The following is a 23270-nucleotide window of genomic DNA, read 5'->3' as shown; positions in this document are numbered from 1 at the left end:
TACTACTCAACCATGCCAACAGCCGTGGAAAGTAAACCCCTGGAGAGACTGCCGTAATGAACTCGCAGAAATATTAATAGAATTTACAGAAGAAACACAAATTGGACAAGAAAAAAACAACTGACCCAACAGCAATAGCCATTATAATATACTCACCAACCAGAATATCTGTAGGGAGCTCACATTAAATGCCCAACAAAGTATGAACTTAACTACTTACAGCTCAGAGGCAGAAAACTGGTCAGAACAAACTTTAACCTGCTGCAAGATAAATACATTTTAAGATATTGCAAAGGGAATTCTCGTACTGAATAAGACAAACCATCCCCGCAGGAAAAATATGCAATAGACCAATTAGCAACATAGTAGAAACCTATAAAAAGCAGGTTATGGACACCGTTGCATACAAAGAAATGTTTATATAATATAAAATACTGCATTAATAAGCTTCATTCTTCTAGAATAGTACAGGTATCGGACCTCTTATCCGGAAACCCGTTATCCAGAAAGCTTCAAATTACGGAAAGCCCATCTCCCATAGACTCCATTTTAATCAAATAATTCAGAATTTTAAAACTGATTTCCTTTTTCTCTGTAGTAAGAAAACAGTACCTGTACTTGATCCCAACTAAGATATAATTACCCCTTATTGGGGCAGAACAGCCCTATTGGGTTTATTTCATGGTTAAATGATTCCCTTTTCTCTGTAATAAAACAGTACCTGTACTTGATCCCAACTAAGATATAATTACCCCTTATTGGGGCAGAACAGCCCTATTGGGTTTATTTAATGGTTAAATGATTCCCTTTTCTCTGTAATAATAAAACTGTACCTGTACTTGATCCCAACTAAGATATAATTACCCCTTATTGGGGCAGAACAGCCCTATTGGGTTTATTTCATGGTTAAATGATTCCCTTTTCTCTGTAATAATAAAACAGTACCTGTACTTGATCCCAACTAAGATATAATTACCCCTTATTGGGGCAGAACAGTCCTATTGGGTTTATTTAATGGTTAAATGATTCCCTTTTCTCTGTAATAATAAAACAGTACCTGTACTTGATCCCAACTAAGATATAATTACCCCTTATTGGGGGCAGAACAGCCCTATTGGGTTTATTTAATGGTTAAATGATTCCCTTTTCTCTGTAATAATAAAACAGTACCTGTACTTGATCCCAACTAAGATATAATTACCCCTTATTGGGGCAGAACAGCCCTATTGGGTTTATTTAATGGTTAAATGATTCCCTTTTCTCTGTAATAATAAAACAGTACCTGTAATTGATCCCAACTAAGATATAATTACCCCTTATTGGAGGCAAAACAATCCTGTTGGGTTTAATTAATGTTTTATTGATTTTTTAGTAGACTTAAGGTATGAAGATCCAAATTACGGAAAGACCCCTTATCTGGAATACCCTTGGTCCCGAGCATTCTGGATAATAGGTCCTATACCTGTACTACCAAATTTGAGACAATGCAGTAAAATAATCTTTGAGACTGAGATCCAGCTAATGTTGTATCCCCATGCCAAGTAGCAGTAACAGTGTTACTATAATAATGCCTGAAAAAAAAAAAACCAAATCTGTTAAAACGATAATAGAGCAGGGTAACAGAATAGCATGCGACAGTGATACTCCTAGATTTGTAGGGATTCTATAGAGGCCTAAAACTGCAGCCTCTACTATGAAGAATGACAGATGCAACTTGCATATATCCCTGGAGGATCAGCAGAACTAAAATGGAGATATAGAGCACTAACACCCCTGCAGAACTAACGGCATCAATGCCGGATACATGCCAGGACTACTTTCCTGTAAAAAAATAAGTGTGTGTGTGTGTGTATCCTTGGAGAAAAAGAATATTCCTGGTAGCTGCATAAACTGAACTACAAAATATGCATATGAACAAAAATACCAACAAGTTGCATCCTGACAACACTGATTAATTGTAGATGCCGACAGTATAACCTACTGATTCATTTGCAATGTAGAAGAATGAACTCAGTAACACTATATAATACAGTACTGAGCCAATGTAATAAGGCCATAACGGCAACCTGCATATCTACCCCCAATACTGTGAGGAGCTACTACCTGATCTTGTAGAGTGTAAGCTCTTTTGGGCAGGGCTCCCTTCCCCTCCTGTATCGGTTACTGATTGCTTTATATGTTACTCCTTGTAGAGTGTAAGCTCTTTTGGGCAGGGCTCTCTTCCCCTCCTGTATCGGTTACTGATTGCTTTATATGTTACTCCTTGTAGAGTGTAAGCTCTTTTGGGCAGGGCTCCCTTACCCTCCTGTATCGGTTACTGATTGCTTTATATGTTACTCCTTGTAGAGTGTAAGCTCTTTGGGGCAGGGCTCTCTTCCCCTCCTGTATCGGTTACTGATTGCTTTATATGTTACTCCTTGTAGAGTGTAAGCTCTTTGGGGCAGGGCTCTCTTCCCCTCCTGTATCGGTTACTGGTTGCTTTATATGTTACTCTGTATGCCCAATGTATGTAACCCACTTATTGTACAGCGCTGCGGGATATGTTGGCGCTTTATAAATAAATGTTAATGTAATGTAATAATCATAATATTTTGAGCAGGTAAACCTGGGAATGATGACTCAAATTCCCCAAGTAGTTGCAATATGACCATAACTCAACACCCTTAGTAGTAAGTTATGATAATTCATTAAAAAACTAAATACTTGCAACATGATGATGACTGCACAACATTAATATTAAGTAGTTGCAATTTAAATATATTATGTGGTTGCAACATAGTGATAAAATATTCTAAGTTATTGCAACCTGGCTGCATAAGCACATCGCATTATAATTAAGAAGTTTACAATATGGTAATAGAGACCCATAATGCACAAAGTATTTGCAACAAAGATTGTTGACCTTGTAATATATTAAGTGGTTCCCACCTGATGACAAATATTCAGTAGTTGCAACCCCGGCTATACGCAGCGGCCTCCATATCAGGCAGTGACCGGGGCCAGCCCTGCTTAGCTTACTAGATCTATCAAGATCAGGTCCATTTGGGCCACAGGTGACTTGGTTGAAAGTGTTTGAGATACCTTCAAAGTGTAAAAGTCAAGAGAGAGAAGTTGAGAAAGGCGACAAGCTAAAGCCAAAAGGGCCATGACCAGATTCAGAGAGTCTAGGGACCTAGCCAATACAGGCACACTCACTTCAATGGACTGATTTTGGGTTGGTGAGGTGATTTGGTTGAAACAAATGGAAATACTTTGGCAAATGTAAAAAGTCCGGAGAAAGAATCAAAGTTGAAAAAGGCGGCAAGCTAAAGCCAAAATTCAAAGTGTTCCGAGACCTGCAGTACCCAGCGGCCTCCCTTCCAAGCACTGACCCGGCCCAGCCCCAGTATCAGGCTCATTCCACAGGAGACGGTTTGAGGAATACTCAGTAACATTTTGTGTAGTTACCACAGGACGACTTACCATGTTGCCACTACTTGGCATATTTTGATATTCAGAACTTACCCACCTGGTAAGGAGACAGAAATAACCGAGTAGATAACTTCATAATGAGCTACATGGTGCACATAATACTGTGTGTAAAGTGGTTGCAAACATGGTAAAGACTGCATTAGCCCATCGTCTAATTAAACATGTCATGAAGACACATTGAGAATTTGCCACACGGTATTGATAACTCGTTAATATATTGAGCATTTGCAACATGGTATTGATAACTCGTTAATATATTGAGAATTTGCCACACGGTATTGATAACTCGTTAATATATTGAGCATTTGCAACATGGTATTGATAACTCGTTAATATATTGAGAATTTGCCACACGGTATTGATAACTCGTTAATATATTGAGCATTTGCAACATGGTATTGATAACTCGTTAATATATTGAGCATTTGCAACATGGTATTGATAACTCGTTAATATATTGAGCATTTGCAACATGGTATTGAAAACTCATTAATATATTGAGCATTTGCAACATGGTATTGATAACTCATTAATATATTGAGCATTTGCAACATGGTATTGAAAACTCATTAATATATTGAGCATTTGCAACATGGTATTGATAACTCATTAATATATTGAGCATTTGCAACACTCATTAATATATTGAGCATTTGCAACACTACTGAGCATCTGTAACAGTTCATACCACATGGAAAAGAAGGCTCATACATAAAAGCAAGTAGTTGCCACAGGGGATGATGCCAGTGAGTAGTTGCCATATGGCAATGATAACTAACATATAGAGTAGTTGCAATATAATGACTCATAATATCAATATGTTGCTGACTGAACATCAAATAAAATATGAAAATAACCCTAACTGCAATGTAGTGGAGACTGCACAAACAACATTAATACCAAGAAACTGCGTCATAGAAACAACTCAAATATGGCAATTAGTTGCCAAATGGCATCAGGGTCTAGGACCAACAAAAAATACCTACAGCCAGTTAATGGTGACCAATTACAACACAAAGTTGTGCTCAACTGCAAAACCCTGCAGTTCTATATAATGTAGAATACTCACCTTCCAGACATACTTAGAGCCTTGCATAATGCATACAAAATGGCACCCATACAGCCAGAACCTTGCCTGACGCCGTGTAACAAGCCCTAAAGGCTGCAGATAGTTCCAAACAGTATATAAAAAGCTGAAGGGTGAATAGACTGCACCAGCCTCTCCTTGTATAATAAGGCTCTCTTTGAAAAAGATGACAACTTACCTGAATCCCCAGCTACTCACCCTTCTGCCGCACTAATTGCAGTTTACACAGGCTTTTAGGCTGAATGATAATAAGGCGGCACAAGCTCTTCCCATAATAACACAGCTACAAGTCTGTGCCTACATACCATGGAAACTGAATTATTCAGGTTTGCCACCACAACCCTGCAGGTCCCCAATAAGTTTCCAAAGCCTGGAAGTTAATTAGGCCGTCACCATTATCCATAAGGCTGGAGTTTTGGTTACACAGGCTCTGCCCCAGCTGAACCCAATAAGCACTCACAGCTCAGAAGGTAATTAGCCCTCCTTGTAGCTGGGGCCTTACTCTTGATGAAGAGCTTCTCAGCTGCATAAAGTACCAGCACTATGCCCCAATGAAGCCATAATAGATTGGAAGGTGAATACTCACATAGGCTTCTCCATTCTCATTGGAATGTTTGGACAAAACTTACCGGATTCTTTGAAGACTTGTGTTTTATAACCATTTAATTGCATGGCTAAAGCACAAACAGGCCTCTGACTCCTGCCACTCACCCACTCCCAGTTACCCCAGGGGAACAATAAGCTCTCTGGGCAACAGGAATCTGACAGCTCCCCCATAATTGGTAACATGTTCCCTAATCTTCTTAATGAGGTGCTATCAAACAGAGCGCGCAGTGAGGAGCACCCGAGCACCCCATACTCCCTGCATTACAGGTATTGCCTGGCTGTAACACCGACTTACCGCGCATGGGCCCAAAAGCCTAACGACTTACCCTGATGTGAGGCAACGGGAGGCCATGGTCCCTTTGGACCCTCACAGGACACACACAGGTAATAAAACCCACCCCTGGGGCTTCAGCAGGTAGAGGCCAGAGACCCCGCTGGATGTTGGGGTGAGCTCACGCGGGTTGGAGTAGTGGGGGGCGGGGAGCCGAATTTATTAACTGCTTGTAATTGCCTGCCAAGTCACGTGACTGGGATTAACCCATTGGTGCCCACTGCCATGTGAAGGAACAGGAAATATATATACACACAAACATATATATATATATATACACACACACACACACACACAAACATATATATATATATATACACACACACACACACACAAACATGTATATACACAACAGCGAAGAGATCCGCACTCACAGGACTTATAGAATTAATCTGGTGTTTATTGAGAAGACTAACGTTTCAGCTACCTCAGGAGGTTAGTCTTCTCAATAAACACCAGATTAATTCTATAAGTCCTGTGAGTGCGGATCTCTTCGCTGTTGTATCTAACTCTTCACTTGGACCTGCACCCAGGCTATTGTGACCCTATATAGATATATACACACACACACACAAACATAAATATACACATATATAGATATACATTAGGAGAACACAGTATATATATATATATATATATATAAGGAGCAGGGCGGTCCCTTCCCGTTTCTCCCTCACGCCGGACACTAAAGAGAAGGGGGCGGTTCTATTTAAGTTCCATTGAGGCGGCATCGAGCTGATTGGTTGATGTGGGCGGGGCTGATGAGGGAAGCAAAGCTACGATTGGCGGAGCAGTAGGAGGGCGGGTACCAGCGCGCACGGCTCTAGGAAATGCCGGAATGTAGATAGTGTACGGGTTTCTCCTTCCGGCAGTTTTTATTTGTTTTTATCTTTTAACCAAACCCATAAACCTACCGGAGCTGAGCCGGTACCGGAGAGGGGCCACATGGCGGGCACTTGGGCCACAGGACGAATGAATTCCACTGTATTTTACCCCGTCGAACTTTCATGGTTTCCCATTGGCTGAATATTTAAGCCACGCCTCTGTTGTCTGGGGAACGGCAGAAACACGGAGGCGGAGTCTGATTGCCATAGAAACATGTGAGGCAAAATAAACAATCGGTGTAGAGGGATCATTGGGTCTGTGTCTCCGGAGTCAGCTTCTCCCTGGTTTGTTATTATGTTTGTCACAAGGTGCTGAGTGTGAGTGTCAGTGTGAGTCAGTGTGTGAGTGTCAGTGTGAGTGTGAGTCAGTGTGTGAGTGTATCAGTGTGAGTGTGAGTGTATCAGTGTGAGTCAGTGTGTGAGTGTGAGTGTCAGTGTGAGTGTGAGTCAGTGTGTGAGTGTATCAGTGTGAGTGTGAGTGTATCAGTGTGAGTGTGAGTGTATCAGTGTGAGTGTATCAGTGTGTCCCTGTGTTACCCCTGCCCACTAATGCCCCCCATACTCTCTCTCAGCCCACAGAATGGAACGTACTGGCACCGCGCGGAGTCCCTGTCTCCTGAGCAACTGGGTGGAAGAGGTAAAACTGGGAGAGAAGAGGGGGGTGGGGAGCCCTGGGGCGTGATGGTGGGGAGCCCTGAGGCGTGATGGTGGGGAGCCCTGGGGCGTGATGGTGGGGAGCCCTGGGGCGTGATGGTGGGGAGCCCTGGGGCGTGATGGTGGGGAGCCCTGGGGCGTGATGGTGGGGAGCCCTGGGGCGTGATGGTGGGGAGCCCTGGGGCGTGATGGTGGGGAGCCCTGAGGCGTGATGGTGGGGAGCCCTGGGGCGTGATGGTGGGGAGCCCTGGGGCGTGATGGTGGGGAGCCCTGGGGCGTGATGGTGGGGAGCCCTGAGGCGTGATGGTGGGGAGCCCTGGGGCGTGATGGTGGGGAGCCCTGGGGCGTGATGGTGGGGAGCCCTGAGGCGTGATGGTGGGGAGCCCTGGGGCGTGATGGTGGGGAGCCCTGGGGCGTGATGGTGGGGAGCCCTGGGGCGTGATGGTGGGGAGCCCTGGGGCGTGATGGTGGGGAGCCCTGAGGCGTGATGGTGGGGAGCCCTGGGGCGTGATGGTGGGGAGCCCTGAGGCGTGATGGTGGGGAGCCCTGGGGCGTGATGGTGGGGAGCCCTGGGGCGTGATGGTGGGGAGCCCTGGGGCGTGATGGTGGAGAGCCCTGGGGCGTGATGGTGGGGAGCCCTGGGGCGTGATGGTGGGGAGCCCTGAGGCGTGATGGTGGGGAGCCCTGGGGCGTGATGGTGGAGAGCCCTGGGGCGTGATGGTGGGGAGCCCTGGGGCGTGATGGTGGGGAGCCCTGAGGCGTGATGGTGGGGAGCCCTGAGGCGTGATGGTGGGGAGCCCTGGGGCGTGATGGTGGGGAGCCCTGGGGCGTGATGGTGGGGAGTCCTGGGGCGTGATGGTGGGGAGCCCTGGGCGGTGGGGGCCTGGGGTGATGGTGGGGAGCCCTGGGGCGTGATGGTGGGGAGCCCTGGGGCGTGATGGTGGGGAGCCCTGGGGCGTGATGGTGGGGAGCCCTGGGGCGTGATGGTGGGGAGCCCTGGGGCGTGATGGTGGGGAGCCCTGGGGCGTGATGGTGGGGAGCCCTGGGGCGTGATGGTGGGGAGCCCTGGGGCGTGATGGTGGGGAGTCCTGGGGCGTGATGGTGGGGAGCCCTGGGGCGTGATGGTGGGGAGCCCTGGGGCGTGATGGTGGGGAGCCCTGGGGCGTGATGGTGGGGAGCCCTGGGGCGTGATGGTGGGGAGCCCTGGGGCGTGATGGTGGGGAGTCCTGGGGCGTGATGGTGGGGAGTCCTGGGGCGTGATGGTGGGGAGCCCTGGGGCGTGATGGTGGGGAGCCCTGGGGCGTGATGGTGGGGAGCCCTGGGGCGTGATGGTGGGGAGCCCTGGGGCGCGATGGTGGGGAGCCCTGGGGCGCGATGGTGGGGAGCCCTGAGGCGCGATGGTGGGGAGCCCTGGGACGTGATGGTGGGGAGCCCTGGGGCGTGATGGTGAGGCAGCACTGGGGGTGAGACCCTCACAGGTATAATGGGGCGGGCAGTGCCCATAGAATGGCAGAACATAATTAGCATTATGGCCTATTTACATACAGAGAGCCACGGCGTCTTTAGATTGTGACTCCAGTGCAGGAACCGGTACCGGGCACCGGGGTATCCTCACCCCCGAACTGCTGGCAAAGCTCATGGACTCCACCACCTACCGAGACTCCTACACACAGCTTCCTGGTACCAGCAACTGTCAGCGAGGTAACTGTATAACTCAGCCTGCAGCCTTGTGCCTTTATATGGGGGGCACAGAACCCCTCAGTGACTGCTAATATCCTTATCATTTACAGTAGGGGGTACAGTATCCCTTATAATACATGAGTGATACTCAGAGTTCCCTGTATAACTCAGCCTGCAGCCTTGTGCCTTTATATGGGGGGCACAGAACCCCTCAGTGACTGCTAATATCCTTATCATTTACAGTAGGGGGTACATTATCCCTTATAATACATGAGTGATACTCAGAGTTCCCTGTATAACTCAGCCTGCAGCCTTGTGCCTTTATATGGGGGGCACAGAACCCCTCAGTGACTGCTAATATCCTTATCATTTACAGTAGGGGGTACATTATCCCTTATAATACATGAGTGATACTCAGAGTTCCCTGTATAACTCAGCCTGCAGCCTTGTGCCTTTATATGGGCACAGAACCCCTCAGTGACTGCTAATATCCTTATCATTTACAGTAGGGGGTACAGTATCCCTTATAATACATGAGTGATACTCAGAGTTCCCTGTATAACTCAGCCTGCAGCCTTGTGCCTTTATATGGGGGGCACAGAACCCCTCAGTGACTGCTAATATCCTTATCATTTACAGTAGGGGGTACATTATCCCTTATAATACATGAGTGATACTCAGAGTTCCCTGTATAACTCAGCCTGCAGCCTTGTGCCTTTATATGGGGGGCACAGAACCCCTCAGTGACTGCTAATATCCTTATCATTTACAGTAGGGGGTACATTATCCCTTATAATACATGAGTGATACTCAGAGTTCCCTGTATAACTCAGCCTGCAGCCTTGTGCCTTTATATGGGCACAGAACCCCTCAGTGACTGCTAATATCCTTATCATTTACAGTAGGGGGTACAGTATCCCTTATAATACATGAGTGATACTCACATGGGGGCCATTTTCCCTCCCTAGGAACCACCTGAAACAAAGTTCTCATCTCATGGCAGGACACTCAATATATTGGGTTAATTTGGTTTCCCCATAAGATACTGAACCAACTGGTTGTTCTAAAATTCTAAATGACTTAGTCTCCGCCCCACAGCGCCCCCTAGTGAAGGTGTAAAATGAATGGAGGGGCAGTGAGATTCCTTTGCTGGATTATCAGAATTAGAATGAAGGTAATAGCTCCTCGGGGCAAGTTGTCCATTAAATGGATCATGGATTTGCCCTTGGGAATTGCTGTGGGGGCAGAGAAACACAGTTTAAAGGGGAACTCCACCCCAAAGCAACTTTGTTGCATAATGAAAGAAATTGTCATTCTAAGCAACTTTCCAATACACAGTCATTCAAAATTTTCAGGGGTTTTAAAGTTATTTGTATTTGTCTTTGCTGTCGAACGCGGTATCTGTTCATCCATTTCTGTTCCCTGCTACTGTCATTTGCAACAATGTAGCAGTCAGTTCCCGTCCGGGTACTTCCATCCGCTGCCTGCTGCTACATTGTTTCAGATCAGAGGCAGACTCTGCATCAGTAGCAATTACACTTACAAATAACTTCAAAACTACTGAAAATGTTTAATGACTGTAAATTGGAAAGTTGCTCGGAGTGATCATTTCTTTCATTAAGCAGCAAAGATGCTTTGGGTTGAGTTCCCCTTTAATGCTCGATGAATGTTACGTAAAACAGGTTTCTTTCTCTGCGCGGATTTGTATTTAGCCAAATCTCTTGTCTCCATGGAAATGCAAGACGATACTAAGGGGTCCAATCTGCACCAATGGGTTGCTGGTACCAGCTGGTGCTTTTGGGGGTACAGCCAGGATTTGGGGTATAGGAGACGGGAAGATAATAATAAATGTTTTCCGTTTCCCTCCCAGGACAAAGGGAGGAGCTGCTGAAGAAGTTCCTGTATGAGAAGTTCAGGTAAGAAGCGTTGGTACCATTTGGGCTCAGGGAATGTTCTAGTGATATGGACTCTGTCTCTTCCCTTCCTCCTAAATAAATATCCCTCTCTGTTTTCCTAGCGATCCCCGTGGAATTCTTTCCATTTCCACCTCTTGTATCCAAAGCCCTGCTCTCAGCTGTCTCCCATATGTTCCTAGATGTCTCTCCTCCTCCCCACACGTGTCTCTTTCCTACCCCCCCCCCCGCCCCCTTGTTGTTATTTCACAATCAATAGAATCTAATGGAGGTGCCTATAGGGCAGAATCAGCACCTGGAAATGCAACCGTTCCCCAGAGTATGAGACCCCCCCCGAAGGGAATCTCTGCACCAAACTGTAACAAGTATGGGGGGATCTGTGTACCCCACAGGGCAAGGGGCTCACTGTACTGCACTGACAGATAGCAGGGGGATCTGTGTACCCCACAGGGCAAGGGGCTCACTGTACTGCACTGACAGATAGCGGGGGGATCTGTATACCCCACAGGGCAAGGGGCTCACTGTACTGCACTGACAGATAGCGGGGGGATCTGTGTACCCCACAGGGCAAGGGACTCACTGTACTGCACTGACAGATAGCGGGGGGATCTGTATACCCCACAGGGCAAGGGGCTCACTGTACTGTACTGACAGATAGCGGGGGGATCTGTATACCCCACATGGCAAGGGGCTCACTGTACTGCACTGACAGATAGCGGGGGGATCTGTGTACCCCACAGGGCAAGGGGCTCACTGTACTGCACTGACAGATAGCGGGGGATCTGTGTACCCCACAGGGCAAGGGGCTCACTGTACTGCACTGACAGATAGCGGGGGGATCTGTATACCCCACAGGGCAAGGGGCTCACTGTACTGCACTGACAGATAGCGGGGGGATCTGTGTACCCCACAGGGCAAGGGGCTCACTGTACTGCACTGACAGATAGCGGGGGGATCTGTATACCCCACAGGGCAAGGGGCTCACTGTACTGCACTGACAGATAGCGGGGGGATCTGTGTACCCCACAGGGCAAGGGGCTCACTGTACTGCACTGACAGATAGCGGGGGATCTGTATACCCCACAGGGCAAGGGGCTCACTGTACTGCACTGACAGATAGCGGGGGATCTGTGTACCCCACAGGGCAAGGGGCTCACTGTACAGCACTGACAGATAGCGGGGGGATCTGTGTACCCCACAGGGCAAGGGGCTCACTGTACTGTACTGACAGATAGCGGGGGGATCTGTGTACCCCACAGGGCAGGGGGCTCACTGTACTGCACTGACAGATAGCGGGGGGACCTGTGTACCCCACAGGGCAAGGGGCTCACTGTACTGCACTGACAGATAGTGGGGGGAACTGTATACCCCACAGGGCAAGGGGCTCACTGTACTGCACTGACAGATAGCGGGGGGAACTGTATACCCCACAGGGCAAGGGGCTCACTGTACTGCACTGACAGATAGCGGGGGGATCTGTGTACCCCACAGGGCAAGGGGCTCACTGTACTGCACTGACAGATAGCGGGGGGATCTGTGTAACAGAGGGGGGGGATATCAGTGTAACAGAGGGGGGGGATATCAGTGTAACAGAGGGGGGGATATCAGTGGAACGGGGGGGGGGATATCAGTGGAACAGTGGGGGGGATATCAGTGGAACAGAGGGGGGATATTAGTGGAACAGTGGGGGGGATATCAGTGGAACAGAGGGGGGGGATATCAGTGTAAGGGGGGGATATCAGTGGAACAGAGGGGGATATCAGTGGAACAGAGGGGGGATATCAGTGGAACAGAGGGGGGATATCAGTGGAACAGAGGGGGGGATATCAGTGGAACAGAGGGGGGGATATCAGTGGAACAGAGGGGGGATATCAGTGGAACAGAGGGGGGATATCAGTGGAACAGAGGGGGGGGATATCAGTGGAACAGAGGGGGGATATCAGTGGAACAGAGGGGGGGATATCAGTGGAACAGAGGGGGGTGATATCAGTGGAACAGAGGGGGGGGTATCAGTGGAACAGAGGGGGGGGATATCAGTGGAACAGAGGGGGGATATTAGTGGAACAGTGGGGGGGATATCAGTGGAACAGAGGGGAGATATCAGTGGAACAGAGGGGGGGGATATCAGTGTAAGGGGGGGATATCAGTGGAACAGAGGGGGGATATCAGTGGAACAGAGGGGGGGATATCAGTGTAAGGGGGGATATCAGTGGAACAGAGGGGGGATATCAGTGGAACAGAGGGGGGATATCAGTGGAACAGAGGGGGGATATCAGTGGAACAGAGGGGGGGATATCAGTGGAACAGAGGGGGGGATATCAGTGGAACAGAGGGGGGGGATATCAGTGGAACAGAGGGGGGGGATATCAGTGGAACAGAGGGGGGATATCAGTGGAACAGAGGGGGGGGATATCAGTGGAACAGAGGGGGGATATCAGTGAACAGAGGGGGGGGATATCAGTGGAACAGAGGGGGGTGATATCAGTGGAACAGAGGGGGGGATATCAGTGGAACAGAGGGGGGTGATATCAGTGGAACAGAGGGGGGGGATATCAGTGGAACAGAGGGGGATATCAGTGGAACAGAGGGGGGGGATATCAGTGGAACAGAGGGGGGATATCAGTGGAACAGAGGGGGGGGATATCAGTGGAACAGAGGGGGGGGATATCAGTGGAACAGAGGGGGATATCAGTGGAACAGAGGGGAGATATCAGTGGAACAGAGGGGGGGGATATCAGTGTAAGGGGGGATATCAGTGGAACAGAGGGGGGATATCAGTGGAACAGAGGGGGGATATCAGTGGAACAGAGGGGGGGATATCAGTGGAACAGAGGGGGGGATATCAGTGGAACAGAGGGGGGGGATATCAGTGGAACAGAGGGGGGATATCAGTGGAACAGAGGGGGGGGATATCAGTGTAAGGGGGGATATCAGTGGAACAGAGGGGGGATATCAGTGGAACAGAGGGGGGATATCAGTGGAACAGAGGGGGGGATATCAGTGGAACAGAGGGGGGGATATCAGTGGAACAGAGGGGGGGGATATCAGTGGAACAGAGGGGGGGGATATCAGTGGAACAGAGGGGGGATATCAGTGGAACAGAGGGGGGGGATATCAGTGGAACAGAGGGGGGATATCAGTGGAACAGAGGGGGGGGATATCAGTGGAACAGAGGGGGGTGATATCAGTGGAACAGAGGGGGGGGGATATCAGTGGAACAGAGGGGGGTGATATCAGTGGAACAGAGGGGGGGATATCAGTGGAACAGAGGGGGGGGATATCAGTGGAACAGAGGGGGGGGATATCAGTGGAACAGAGGGGGGGGATATCAGTGGAACAGAGGGGGGGGATATCAGTGGACCAGAGGGGTGGATATCAGTGTAAGGGGGGGATATCAGTGGAACGGGGGGGGGTACTAATATAAGAGTAGAAGGGGGATATAGGTATAAGCCAGCAGTTAGGGAGATGTTAGTAAAACAGCAGAGGTTTTGGGTTCATGACTGGGGGGCTTGGTATGTATAAGCCGCTGTGCTCCTTCCAGCATTGTGCAGTGGGAGGGGTAGGATTGCGTGGGGGCGCTACAGCTCTGCAAACACACAGGCCCCCCCTTTCCGGAGCAAATGCAGCCTAATCGGAGCCTGCAGGTCTGCTTCCTATTAACTTCCCAGAAATAGAACAATTTGGCCTTTTGTGTGTTGGAGAGGGGGGGGGCACGGGGCAGGGGAATAAAGAGCCAAATAAGCAAAGAGAAGGGAAAGAGGCAAAAAGAAAGGCAGGAGGGCACCGGGCTGGGTCACCTGTTCCTCATTTGTGCCCAGTTATCAGTGTGTAGTACCAACCTGTGCCCGGCCGTAGTACCAACCTGTGCCCGGCCGTAGTACCAACCTGTGCCCGGCCGTAGTACCAACCTGTGCCCGGCCGTAGTACCAACCTGTGCCCGGCCGTAGTACCAACCTGTGCCCGGCTGTAGTACCAACCTGTGCCCGGCCGTAGTACCGACCTGTGCCCGGCCGTAGTACCAGCCTTCTGTGCCTGGCCGTAGTACCAACCTGTGCCCGGCCGTAGTAACAGCCTTCTGTGCCTGGCCGTAGTACCAACCTGTGCCCGGCCGTAGTACCAGCCTTCTGTGCCTGGCCGTAGTACCAACCTGTGCCCGGCCGTAGTACCAGCCTTCTGTGCCTGGCCGTAGTACCAACCTGTGCCCGGCCGTAGTACCGACCTTCTGTGCCTGGCCGTAGTACCAACCTGTGCCCGGCCGTAGTACCAACCTGTGCCCGGCCGTAGTACCGACCTTCTGTGCCTGGCCGTAGTACCAACCTGTGCCCGGCCGTAGTACCAACCTGTGCCCGGCCGTAGTACCAACCTGGGCCCGGCCGTAGTACCGACCTTCTGTGCCTGGCCGTAGTACCAACCTGTGCCCGGCCGTAGTACCAACCTGTGCCCGGCCGTAGTACCAACCTGGGCCCGGCCGTAGTACCGACCTTCTGTGCCTGGCCGTAGTACCAACCTGTGCCCGGCCGTAGTACCAGCCTTCTGTGCCCGGCTGTAGTACCAACCTGTGCCCGGCCGTAGTACCAACCTGTGCCCGGCTGTAGTACCAACCTTTGCCCGGCCGTAGTACCGACCTTCTGTGCCCGGCCGTAGTACCAACCTGTGCCCGCCCGTAGTACCAGCCTTCTGTGCCCACCTGTAGTACCAGCCTTCTGTGCCCGCCCGTAGTACCAGCCTTCTGTGCCCACCCATAGTACCAGCCTTCTGTGCCCACCCGTAGTACCAGCCTTCTGTGCCCGGCCGTAGTACCGACCTTCTGTGCCCGGCCGTAGTACCAGCCTTCTGTGCCCGGCCGTAGTACCAGCCTTCTGTGCCCGGCCGTAGTACCAACCTTCTGTGCCCGGCCATAGTACCAACCTTCTGTGCCCGGCCGTAGTACCAGCCTTCTGTGCCCGGCTGTAGTACCAACCTTCTGTGCCCGGCTGTAGTACCAGCCTTCTGTGCCCGGCTGTAGTACCAGCCTTCTGTGCCCGGCCGTAGTACCAACCTTCTGTGCCCGGCCGTAGTACCAACCTGTGCCCGGCCGTAGTACCAGCCTTCTGTGCCCGGCCATAGTACCAGCCTTCTGTGCCCGGCCGTAGTCTGTCTGTCTGCCAGTCTGTCTGTCTGTCTCTCTGCCAGTCTGTCTGTCTGTCTCTCTGCTTGCCTGTCTGTCTCTCTGTCTGCCTGCCTGTCTCTCTGTCTGTCTGTCTGCCTATCTCTCTGTCTGTCTGTCTGCCAGTCTGTCTGCCTGTCTCTCTGTCTGCCAGCCTGTCTCTCTGTCTGCCTGCCTGTCTCTCTGTCTGCCTGCCTGTCTCTCTGTCTGCCTGCCTGTCTCTCTCTCTGTCTGCCTGTCTGTCTCTCTGTCTGCCTGTCTGTCTCTCTGTCTGCCTGCCTGTCTCTCTGTCTGCCTGCCTGTCTCTCTGTCTGTCTGCCTGTCTCTCTCTCTTTCTGCCTGCCTGCCTGCCTGTCTCTCTGTCTGTCTGCCTGTCTCTCTCTCTCTCTTTCTGCCTGCCTGTCTCTCTGTCTGCCTGCCTGTCTCTCTGTCTGCCTGCCTTTCTGTCTGTCTGCCTGTGTCTCTCTCTTTCTGCCTGCCTGTCTCTCTGTCTGCCTGCCTGTCTTTCTGTCTGCCTGCCTTTCTGTCTGTCTGCCTGTCTCTCTCTCTTTCTGCCTGCCTGTCTCTCTGTCTGCCTGCCTGCCTGCCTTTCTGTCTGTCTGCCTGCCTGCTTTTCTGTCTGTCTGCCTGTCTCTCTGTCTGTCTGCCTGTCTCTCTGTCTGCCTGCCTGTCTCTCTGTCTGCCTGCCTGACTGTCTCTCTGTCTGCCTGCCTTTCTGTCTGTCTCTCTGTCTGTCTGCCTGTCTCTCTGTCTGCCTGCCTGTCTGCCTGTCTGTCTGTCTGTCTGTCTCTCTGTCTGCCAATTTGGAACTATAACTACAGGGAATATTCCTCCCCAGCCCTCAGTGTTACTGTGCATTCTGGGAAACGTACCTTGGGTGTATCTAGAGAAGGCTCTGCATTGTGTCCCCTCCCTGTCCTGCTGCTCAGAATCCTGACAATAACCCACAGTACTGACGCACCCCATGTTACTGTGTCCCCAGGAAGGAAATACTCAGCGAGATCAACTCATCTGCCCAAGAGCCCACACTCACCGAATCCACAACAAAGAGAGACTATCAGGTGGAAGGATTTATACCTCGGAAACCCCAGCCGAGTAGGGTAAGTCGGGTACCTTCCAATACAGTGAACTGATTGGTCACAGGGGGCAAATTTCAGAGGGGGAACTTCATATGCGGGTCAGTGTTCTGAGGGGACGTCATTTCCCGGGGCAGGAGCTGTTGGTGCAAGGCCAGCCCACTGAGGGGTGTTATTACCTGGGAGGAGCTGTTGGTGCAAGGCCAGCCCACTGAGGGGTGTTATTACCTGGGAGGAGCTGTTGGTGCAAGGCCAGCCCACTGAGGGGTGTTATTACCTGGGAGGAGCTGTTGGTGCAAGGCCAGCCCACTGAGGAGTGTTATTACCTGGGAGGAGCTGTTGGTGCAAGGCCAGCCCACTGACGGGTGTTATTACCTGGGAGGAGCTGTTGGTGCAAGGCCAGCCCACTGAGGGGTGTTATTACCTGGGAGGAGCTGTTGGTGCAAGGCCAGCCCACTGAGGGGTGTTATTACCTGGGAGGAGCTGTTGGTGCAAGGCCAGCCCACTGAGGGGTGTTATTACCTGGGAGGAGCTGTTGGTGCAAGGCCGGCCCACTGAGGGGTGTTATTACCTGGGAGGAGCTGTTGGTGCAAGGTTGGCCCACTGAGGGGTGTTATTAACTGGGAGGAGCTGTTGGTGCAAGGCCAGCCCACTGACAGGTGTTATTACCTGGGAGGAGCTGTTGGTGCAAGGCCAGCCCACTGACAGGTGTTATTACCTGGGAGGAGCTGTTGGTGCAAGGCCAGCCCACTGACGGGTGTTATTACCTGGGAGGAGCTGTTGGCGCAAGGCCAGCCCACTGGGGGGTGTTATTAACTGGGAGGAGCTGTTGGTGCAAGTCCAGCCCACTGACAGGTGTTATTACCTGGGAGGAGCTGTTGGTGCAAGTCCAGCCCACTGACAGGTGTTATTACCTGGGAGGAGCTGTTGGTGCAAGTCCAGCCCACTGACAGGTGTTATTACCTGGGAGGGGCTGTTGGTGCAAGGCCAGCCCACTGACAGGTGTTATTAACTGGGAGGAGCTGTTGGTGCAAGTCCAGCCCACTGACAGGTGTTATTACCTGGGAGGAGCTGTTGGTGCAAGGCCAGCCCAATGATAGGTGTTATTAACTGGGAGGAGCTGTTGGTGCAAGGCCAGCCCACTGACAGGTGTTATTACCTGGGAGGAGCTGTTGGTGCAAGGCCAGCCCAATGATAGGTGTTATTAACTGGGAGGAGCTGTTGGTGCAAGGCCAGCCCACTGACAGGTGTTATTACCTGGGAGGAGCTGTTGGTGCAAGGCCAGCCCAATGATAGGTGTTATTAACTGGGAGGAGCTGTTGGTGCAAGTCCAGCCCACTGACAGGTGTTATTACCTGGGAGGAGCTGTTGGTGCAAGGCCAGCCCAATGACAGGTGTTATTACCTGGGAGGAGCTGTTGGTGCAAGCGTCCAATTTAAATGGGTGGTTCACCTTTAAGTTAACTTTTAATATGTTATAGAATGACCAGTTCTAAGCAACTTTTCAATTGGTCTTCATTATTTTGTATAGTTTTTGAGTTATTTGCCATCTTTTTCTAACTTTTTTGCAGCTTTCAAATGGGGGTCACTGACCCCGGCAGCCAAACCCTATTGCTCTGTGAGGCTTCCAGTTACATTTTATCGATTATTTTTCTATTCAGTCCCTCTCCTATTCATATATGAGTCTCTCATTCAGATCACTTCCTGGTTGCTAAGGTAATTTTGATCCTAGCAACCATATAGCTGCTGAAACTATAAACTAGAACTAAAAGTTCAGTCTCTCACTTTGCGTTCCCAACAGACTCACGACTACCGTACGGAGCAGCCGGTGACCTTCTGGGCAGAGAATGTGCGCAGTATCACTGTAAGTACCCCCTTATATACAGAGTATGTGTGGGACCCCCTCATACTGCGCCCTCTTATATACAGAGTATGTGTGGGACCCCTCATACTGCGCCCTCTTATATACAGAGTATGTGTGGGACCCCTCATACTGCGCCCCCTTATATACAGAGTATGTGTGGGACCCCTCATACTGCGCCCCCTTATATACAGAGTATGTGTGGGACCCCTCATACTGCGCCCCCTTATATACAGAGTATGTGTGGGACCCCTTCATACTGCGCCCCCTTATATACAGAGTATGTGTGGGACCCCCTCATACTGCGCCCTCTTATATACAGAGTATGTGTGGGACCCCTCATACTGTGCCCTCTTATATACAGAGTATGTGTGGGACCCCCTCATACTGCGCCCTCTTATATACAGAGTATGTGTGGGACCCCTCATACTGCGCCCTCTTATATACAGAGTATGTGTGGGACCCCTCATACTGCGCCCTCTTATATACAGAGTATGTGTGGGACCCCTCATACTGCGCCCTCTTATATACAGAGTATGTGTGGGACCCCTCATACTGCGCCCCCTTATATACAGAGTATGTGTGGGACCCCTCATACTGCGCCCCCTTATATACAGAGTATGTGTGGGACCCCTCATACTGCGCCCCCTTATATACAGAGTATGTGTGGGACCCCTTCATACTGCGCCCCCTTATATACAGAGTATGTGTGGGACCCCCTCATACTGCGCCCTCTTATATACAGAGTATGTGTGGGACCCCTCATACTGCGCCCTCTTATATACAGAGTATGTGTGGGACCCCTCATACTGCGCCCCCTTATATACAGAGTATGTGTGGGACCCCTCATACTGCGCCCCCTTATATACAGAGTATGTGTGGGACCCCTCATACTGCGCCCCCTTATATACAGAGTATGTGTGGGACCCCTTCATACTGCGCCCCCTTATATACAGAGTATGTGTGGGACCCCCTCATACTGCGCCCTCTTATATACAGAGTATGTGTGGGACCCCTCATACTGTGCCCTCTTATATACAGAGTATGTGTGGGACCCCCTCATACTGCGCCCTCTTATATACAGAGTATGTGTGGGACCCCTCATACTGTGCCCTCTTATATACAGAGTATGTGTGGGACCCCCTCATACTGCGCCCCCTTATATACAGAGTATGTGTGGGACCCCTCATACTGCGCCCCCTTATATACAGAGTATGTGTGGGACCCCTCATACTGCGCCCCCTTATATACAGAGTATGTGTGGGACCCCCTCATACTGCGCCCCCTTATATACAGAGTATGTGTGGGACCCCCTCATACTGTGCCCCCTTATATACAGAGTATGTGTGGGACCCCCTCATACTGTGCCCCCTTATATACAGAGTATGTGTGGGACCCCCTCATACTGCGCCCCCTTATATACAGAGTATGTGTGGGACCCCCTCATACTGCGCCCCCTTATATACAGAGTATGTGTGGGACCCCTCATACTGCGCCCCCTTATATACAGAGTATGTGTGGGACCCCTCATACTGCGCCCCCTTATATACAGAGTATGTGTGGGACCCCCTCATACTGCGCCCCCTTATATACAGAGTATGTGTGGGACCCCCTCATACTGCGCCCCCTTATATACAGAGTATGTGTGGGACCCCTCATACTGCGCCCCCTTATATACAGAGTATGTGTGGGACCCCTTGTACTGTACCCCTTATATACAGAGTATGTGTGGGACCCCTCATACTGCGCCCCCTTATATACAGAGTATGTGTGGGACTCCTCATACTGCGCCCCCTTATATACAGAGTATGTGTGGGACCCCCTCATACTGCGCCCTCTTATATACAGAGTATGTGTGGGACCCCCTCATACTGCGCCCCCTTATATACAGAGTATGTGTGGGACCCCCTCATACTGTGCCCCCTTATATACAGAGTATGTGTGGGACCCCTCATACTGCGCCCCCTTATATACAGAGTATGTGTGGGACCCCCTCATACTGCGCCCCCTTATATACCGAGTATGTGTGGGACCCCTTGTACTGTACCCCTTATATACAGAGTATGTGTGGGACCCCCTTGTACTGTACCCCCTTATATACAGAGTATGTGTGGGATCCCCTTGTACTGTGCCCCTTATATACAGAGTATGTGTGGGACCCCCTCATACTGCGCCCCCTTATATACAGAGTATGTGTGGGACCCCTCATACTGCGCCCCCTTATATACAGAGTATGTGTGGGACCCCTCATACTGCGCCCCCTTATATACAGAGTATGTGTGGGACCCCCTCATACTGCGCCCCCTTATATACAGAGTATGTGTGGGACTGTACCCCTTATATACAGAGTATATGTGGGACCCCCTCATACTGCGCCCCCTTATATACAGAGTATGTGTGGGACCCCTTGTACTGTACCCCCTATATACAGAGTATGTGTGGGATCCCCTTGTACTGTGCCCCTTATATACAGAGTATGTGTGGGACCCCTTGTACTGTACCCCCTATATACAGAGTATGTGTGGGACCCCCTCATACTGCGCCCCTTATATACAGAGTATGTGTGGGACCCCCTTGTACTGTGCCCCTTATATACAGAGTATGTGTGGGACCCCCTTGTACTGTGCCCCTTATATACAGAGTATGTGTGGGACCCCCTTGTACTGTGCCCCTTATATACAGAGTATGTGTGGGACCCCCTTGTACTGTACCCCTTATATACAGAGTATGTGTGGGACCCCCTTGTACTGTGCCCCTTATATACAGAGTATGTGTGGGACCCCCTTGTACTGTGCCCCTTATATACAGAGTATGTGTGGGACCCCCTTGTACTGTGCCCCTTATATACAGAGTATGTGTGGGACCCCCTTGTACTATGCCCCTTATATACAGAGTATGTGTGGGACCCCCTTGTACTGTACCCCCTTATATACAGAGTATGTGTGGTACCCCCTTATATACAGAGTATGTGTGGGACCCCCTTGTACTGTACCCCCTTATATACAGAGTATGTGTGGGACCCCCTTGTACTGTACCCCCTTATATACAGAGTATGTGTGGGACCCCCTTGTACTGTACCCCCTTATATACAGAGTATGTGTGGGACCCCCTTGTACTGTACCCCCTTATATACAGAGTATGTGTGGGACCCCCTTGTACTGTACCCCCTTATATACAGAGTATGTGTGGGACCCCCTTGTACTGTACCCCACGTTCTTCCCTTCTCACATCTCCCTCTCGTTTCAGGGGGTCTCCGACACCCGCACTAAGGACACTCCCTTCAGAAAGAGTTCGAGGTTCTCGGCCCCAATATCGGAATATTTAGACCAACCCGTTCCCTACAGCCTGGAAAACTACCCCAACATGTGACCCTTCTAACTGCCCCTCTGCCATTGTATCAAGTACCCCTGCCTGAGTAACGACTTGCATTTCAGACAGAGTACAGCCCCAGCGGGGGGCCCCACAGTCTCTCAGCACTGGGAGGTCCTGAATGGGCCCCAGTTATGTCTAGTGGGGGCCCCAACTGCACCACAGAGATGGAACCCGGCCAGACGTTAGATATGGTCTCTAATGTTCCTTCCTACTCAATAAAGCCCCAATATGGTCTGACCCAGTGTAAATCTGTGTGTGTGGGGGGGGGGATATGGGGCAAATCTCTAGGCACAGGAGAAACCCCTATTCCTCCCATCGTACCCCATGTGGGGAGCAGCGCTGGGGTCCTGAGTTCAGAGACTGATGGGAATGTGATAGGGACCTTAGATTGTAAGCTCACTGGGGCAGGGACTGATGGGAATGGGATAGGGACCTTAGATTGTAAGCTCACTGGGGCAGGGGCTGATGGGAATGGGATAGGGGCCTTAGATTGTAAGCTCACTGGGGCAGGGGCTGATGGGAATGTGATAGGGGCCTTAGATTGTGAGCTCTCTGGGGCAGGGACTGATGGGAATGGGATAGGGACCTTAGATTGTAAGCTCACTGGGGCAGGGACTGATGGGAATGTGATAGGGGCCTTAGATTGTAAGCTCACTGGGGCAGGGGCTGATGGGAATGTGATAGGGGCCTTAGATTGTGAGCTCTCTGGGGCAGGGACTGATGGGAATGGGATAGGGACCTTAGATTGTAAGCTCACTGGGGCAGGGACTGATGGGAATGGGATAGGGACCTTAGATTGTGAGCTCTCTGGGGCAGGGACTGATGGGAATGGGATAGGGACCTTAGATTGTAAGCTCACTGGGGCAGGGGCTGATGGGAATGGGATAGGGACCTTAGATTGTGAGCTCTCTGGGGCAGGGACTGATGGGAATGGGATAGGGACCTTAGATTGTAAGCTCACTGGGGCAGGGACTGATGGGAATGGGATAGGGACCTTAGATTGTGAGCTCTCTGGGGCAGGGACTGATGGGAATGGGATAGGGACCTTAGATTGTAAGCTCACTGGGGCAGGGGCTGATGGGAATGGGATAGGGACCTTAGATTGTAAGCTCACTGGGGCAGGGGCTGATGGGAATGGGATAGGGACCTTAGATTGTAAGCTCACTGGGGCAGGGACTGATGGGAATGGG

The 23270-nt window shown here is 50.8% G+C and overlaps 1 protein-coding gene across 1 annotated transcript; it reads left to right on the top strand.

Moving 5' to 3' along the window:
• The first annotated feature begins 6615 nt into the window (after nt 1-6615).
• Nucleotides 6616-22317, top strand: spag8 (sperm associated antigen 8). The gene is made up of 7 exons (XM_031895033.1): nt 6616-6634; nt 6952-7016; nt 8581-8734; nt 10584-10629; nt 16755-16872; nt 18649-18711; nt 21955-22317. The coding sequence occupies exons 2-7, from the start codon at nt 6960-6962 to the stop codon at nt 22075-22077; spliced, it is 561 nt and encodes a 186-aa protein (XP_031750893.1). The 5' UTR covers nt 6616-6634; nt 6952-6959; the 3' UTR covers nt 22078-22317.
• Nucleotides 22318-23270: the final 953 nt, after the last annotated feature.

The sequence above is a fragment of the Xenopus tropicalis genome, chromosome 1, assembly GCF_000004195.4.
Source record: "Xenopus tropicalis strain Nigerian chromosome 1, UCB_Xtro_10.0, whole genome shotgun sequence".
Lineage (NCBI taxonomy): Eukaryota > Metazoa > Chordata > Amphibia > Anura > Pipidae > Xenopus > Xenopus tropicalis.
Note: the sequence above shows the minus strand (reverse complement) of the source record. Positions and strands in the feature narration are given on the sequence as shown.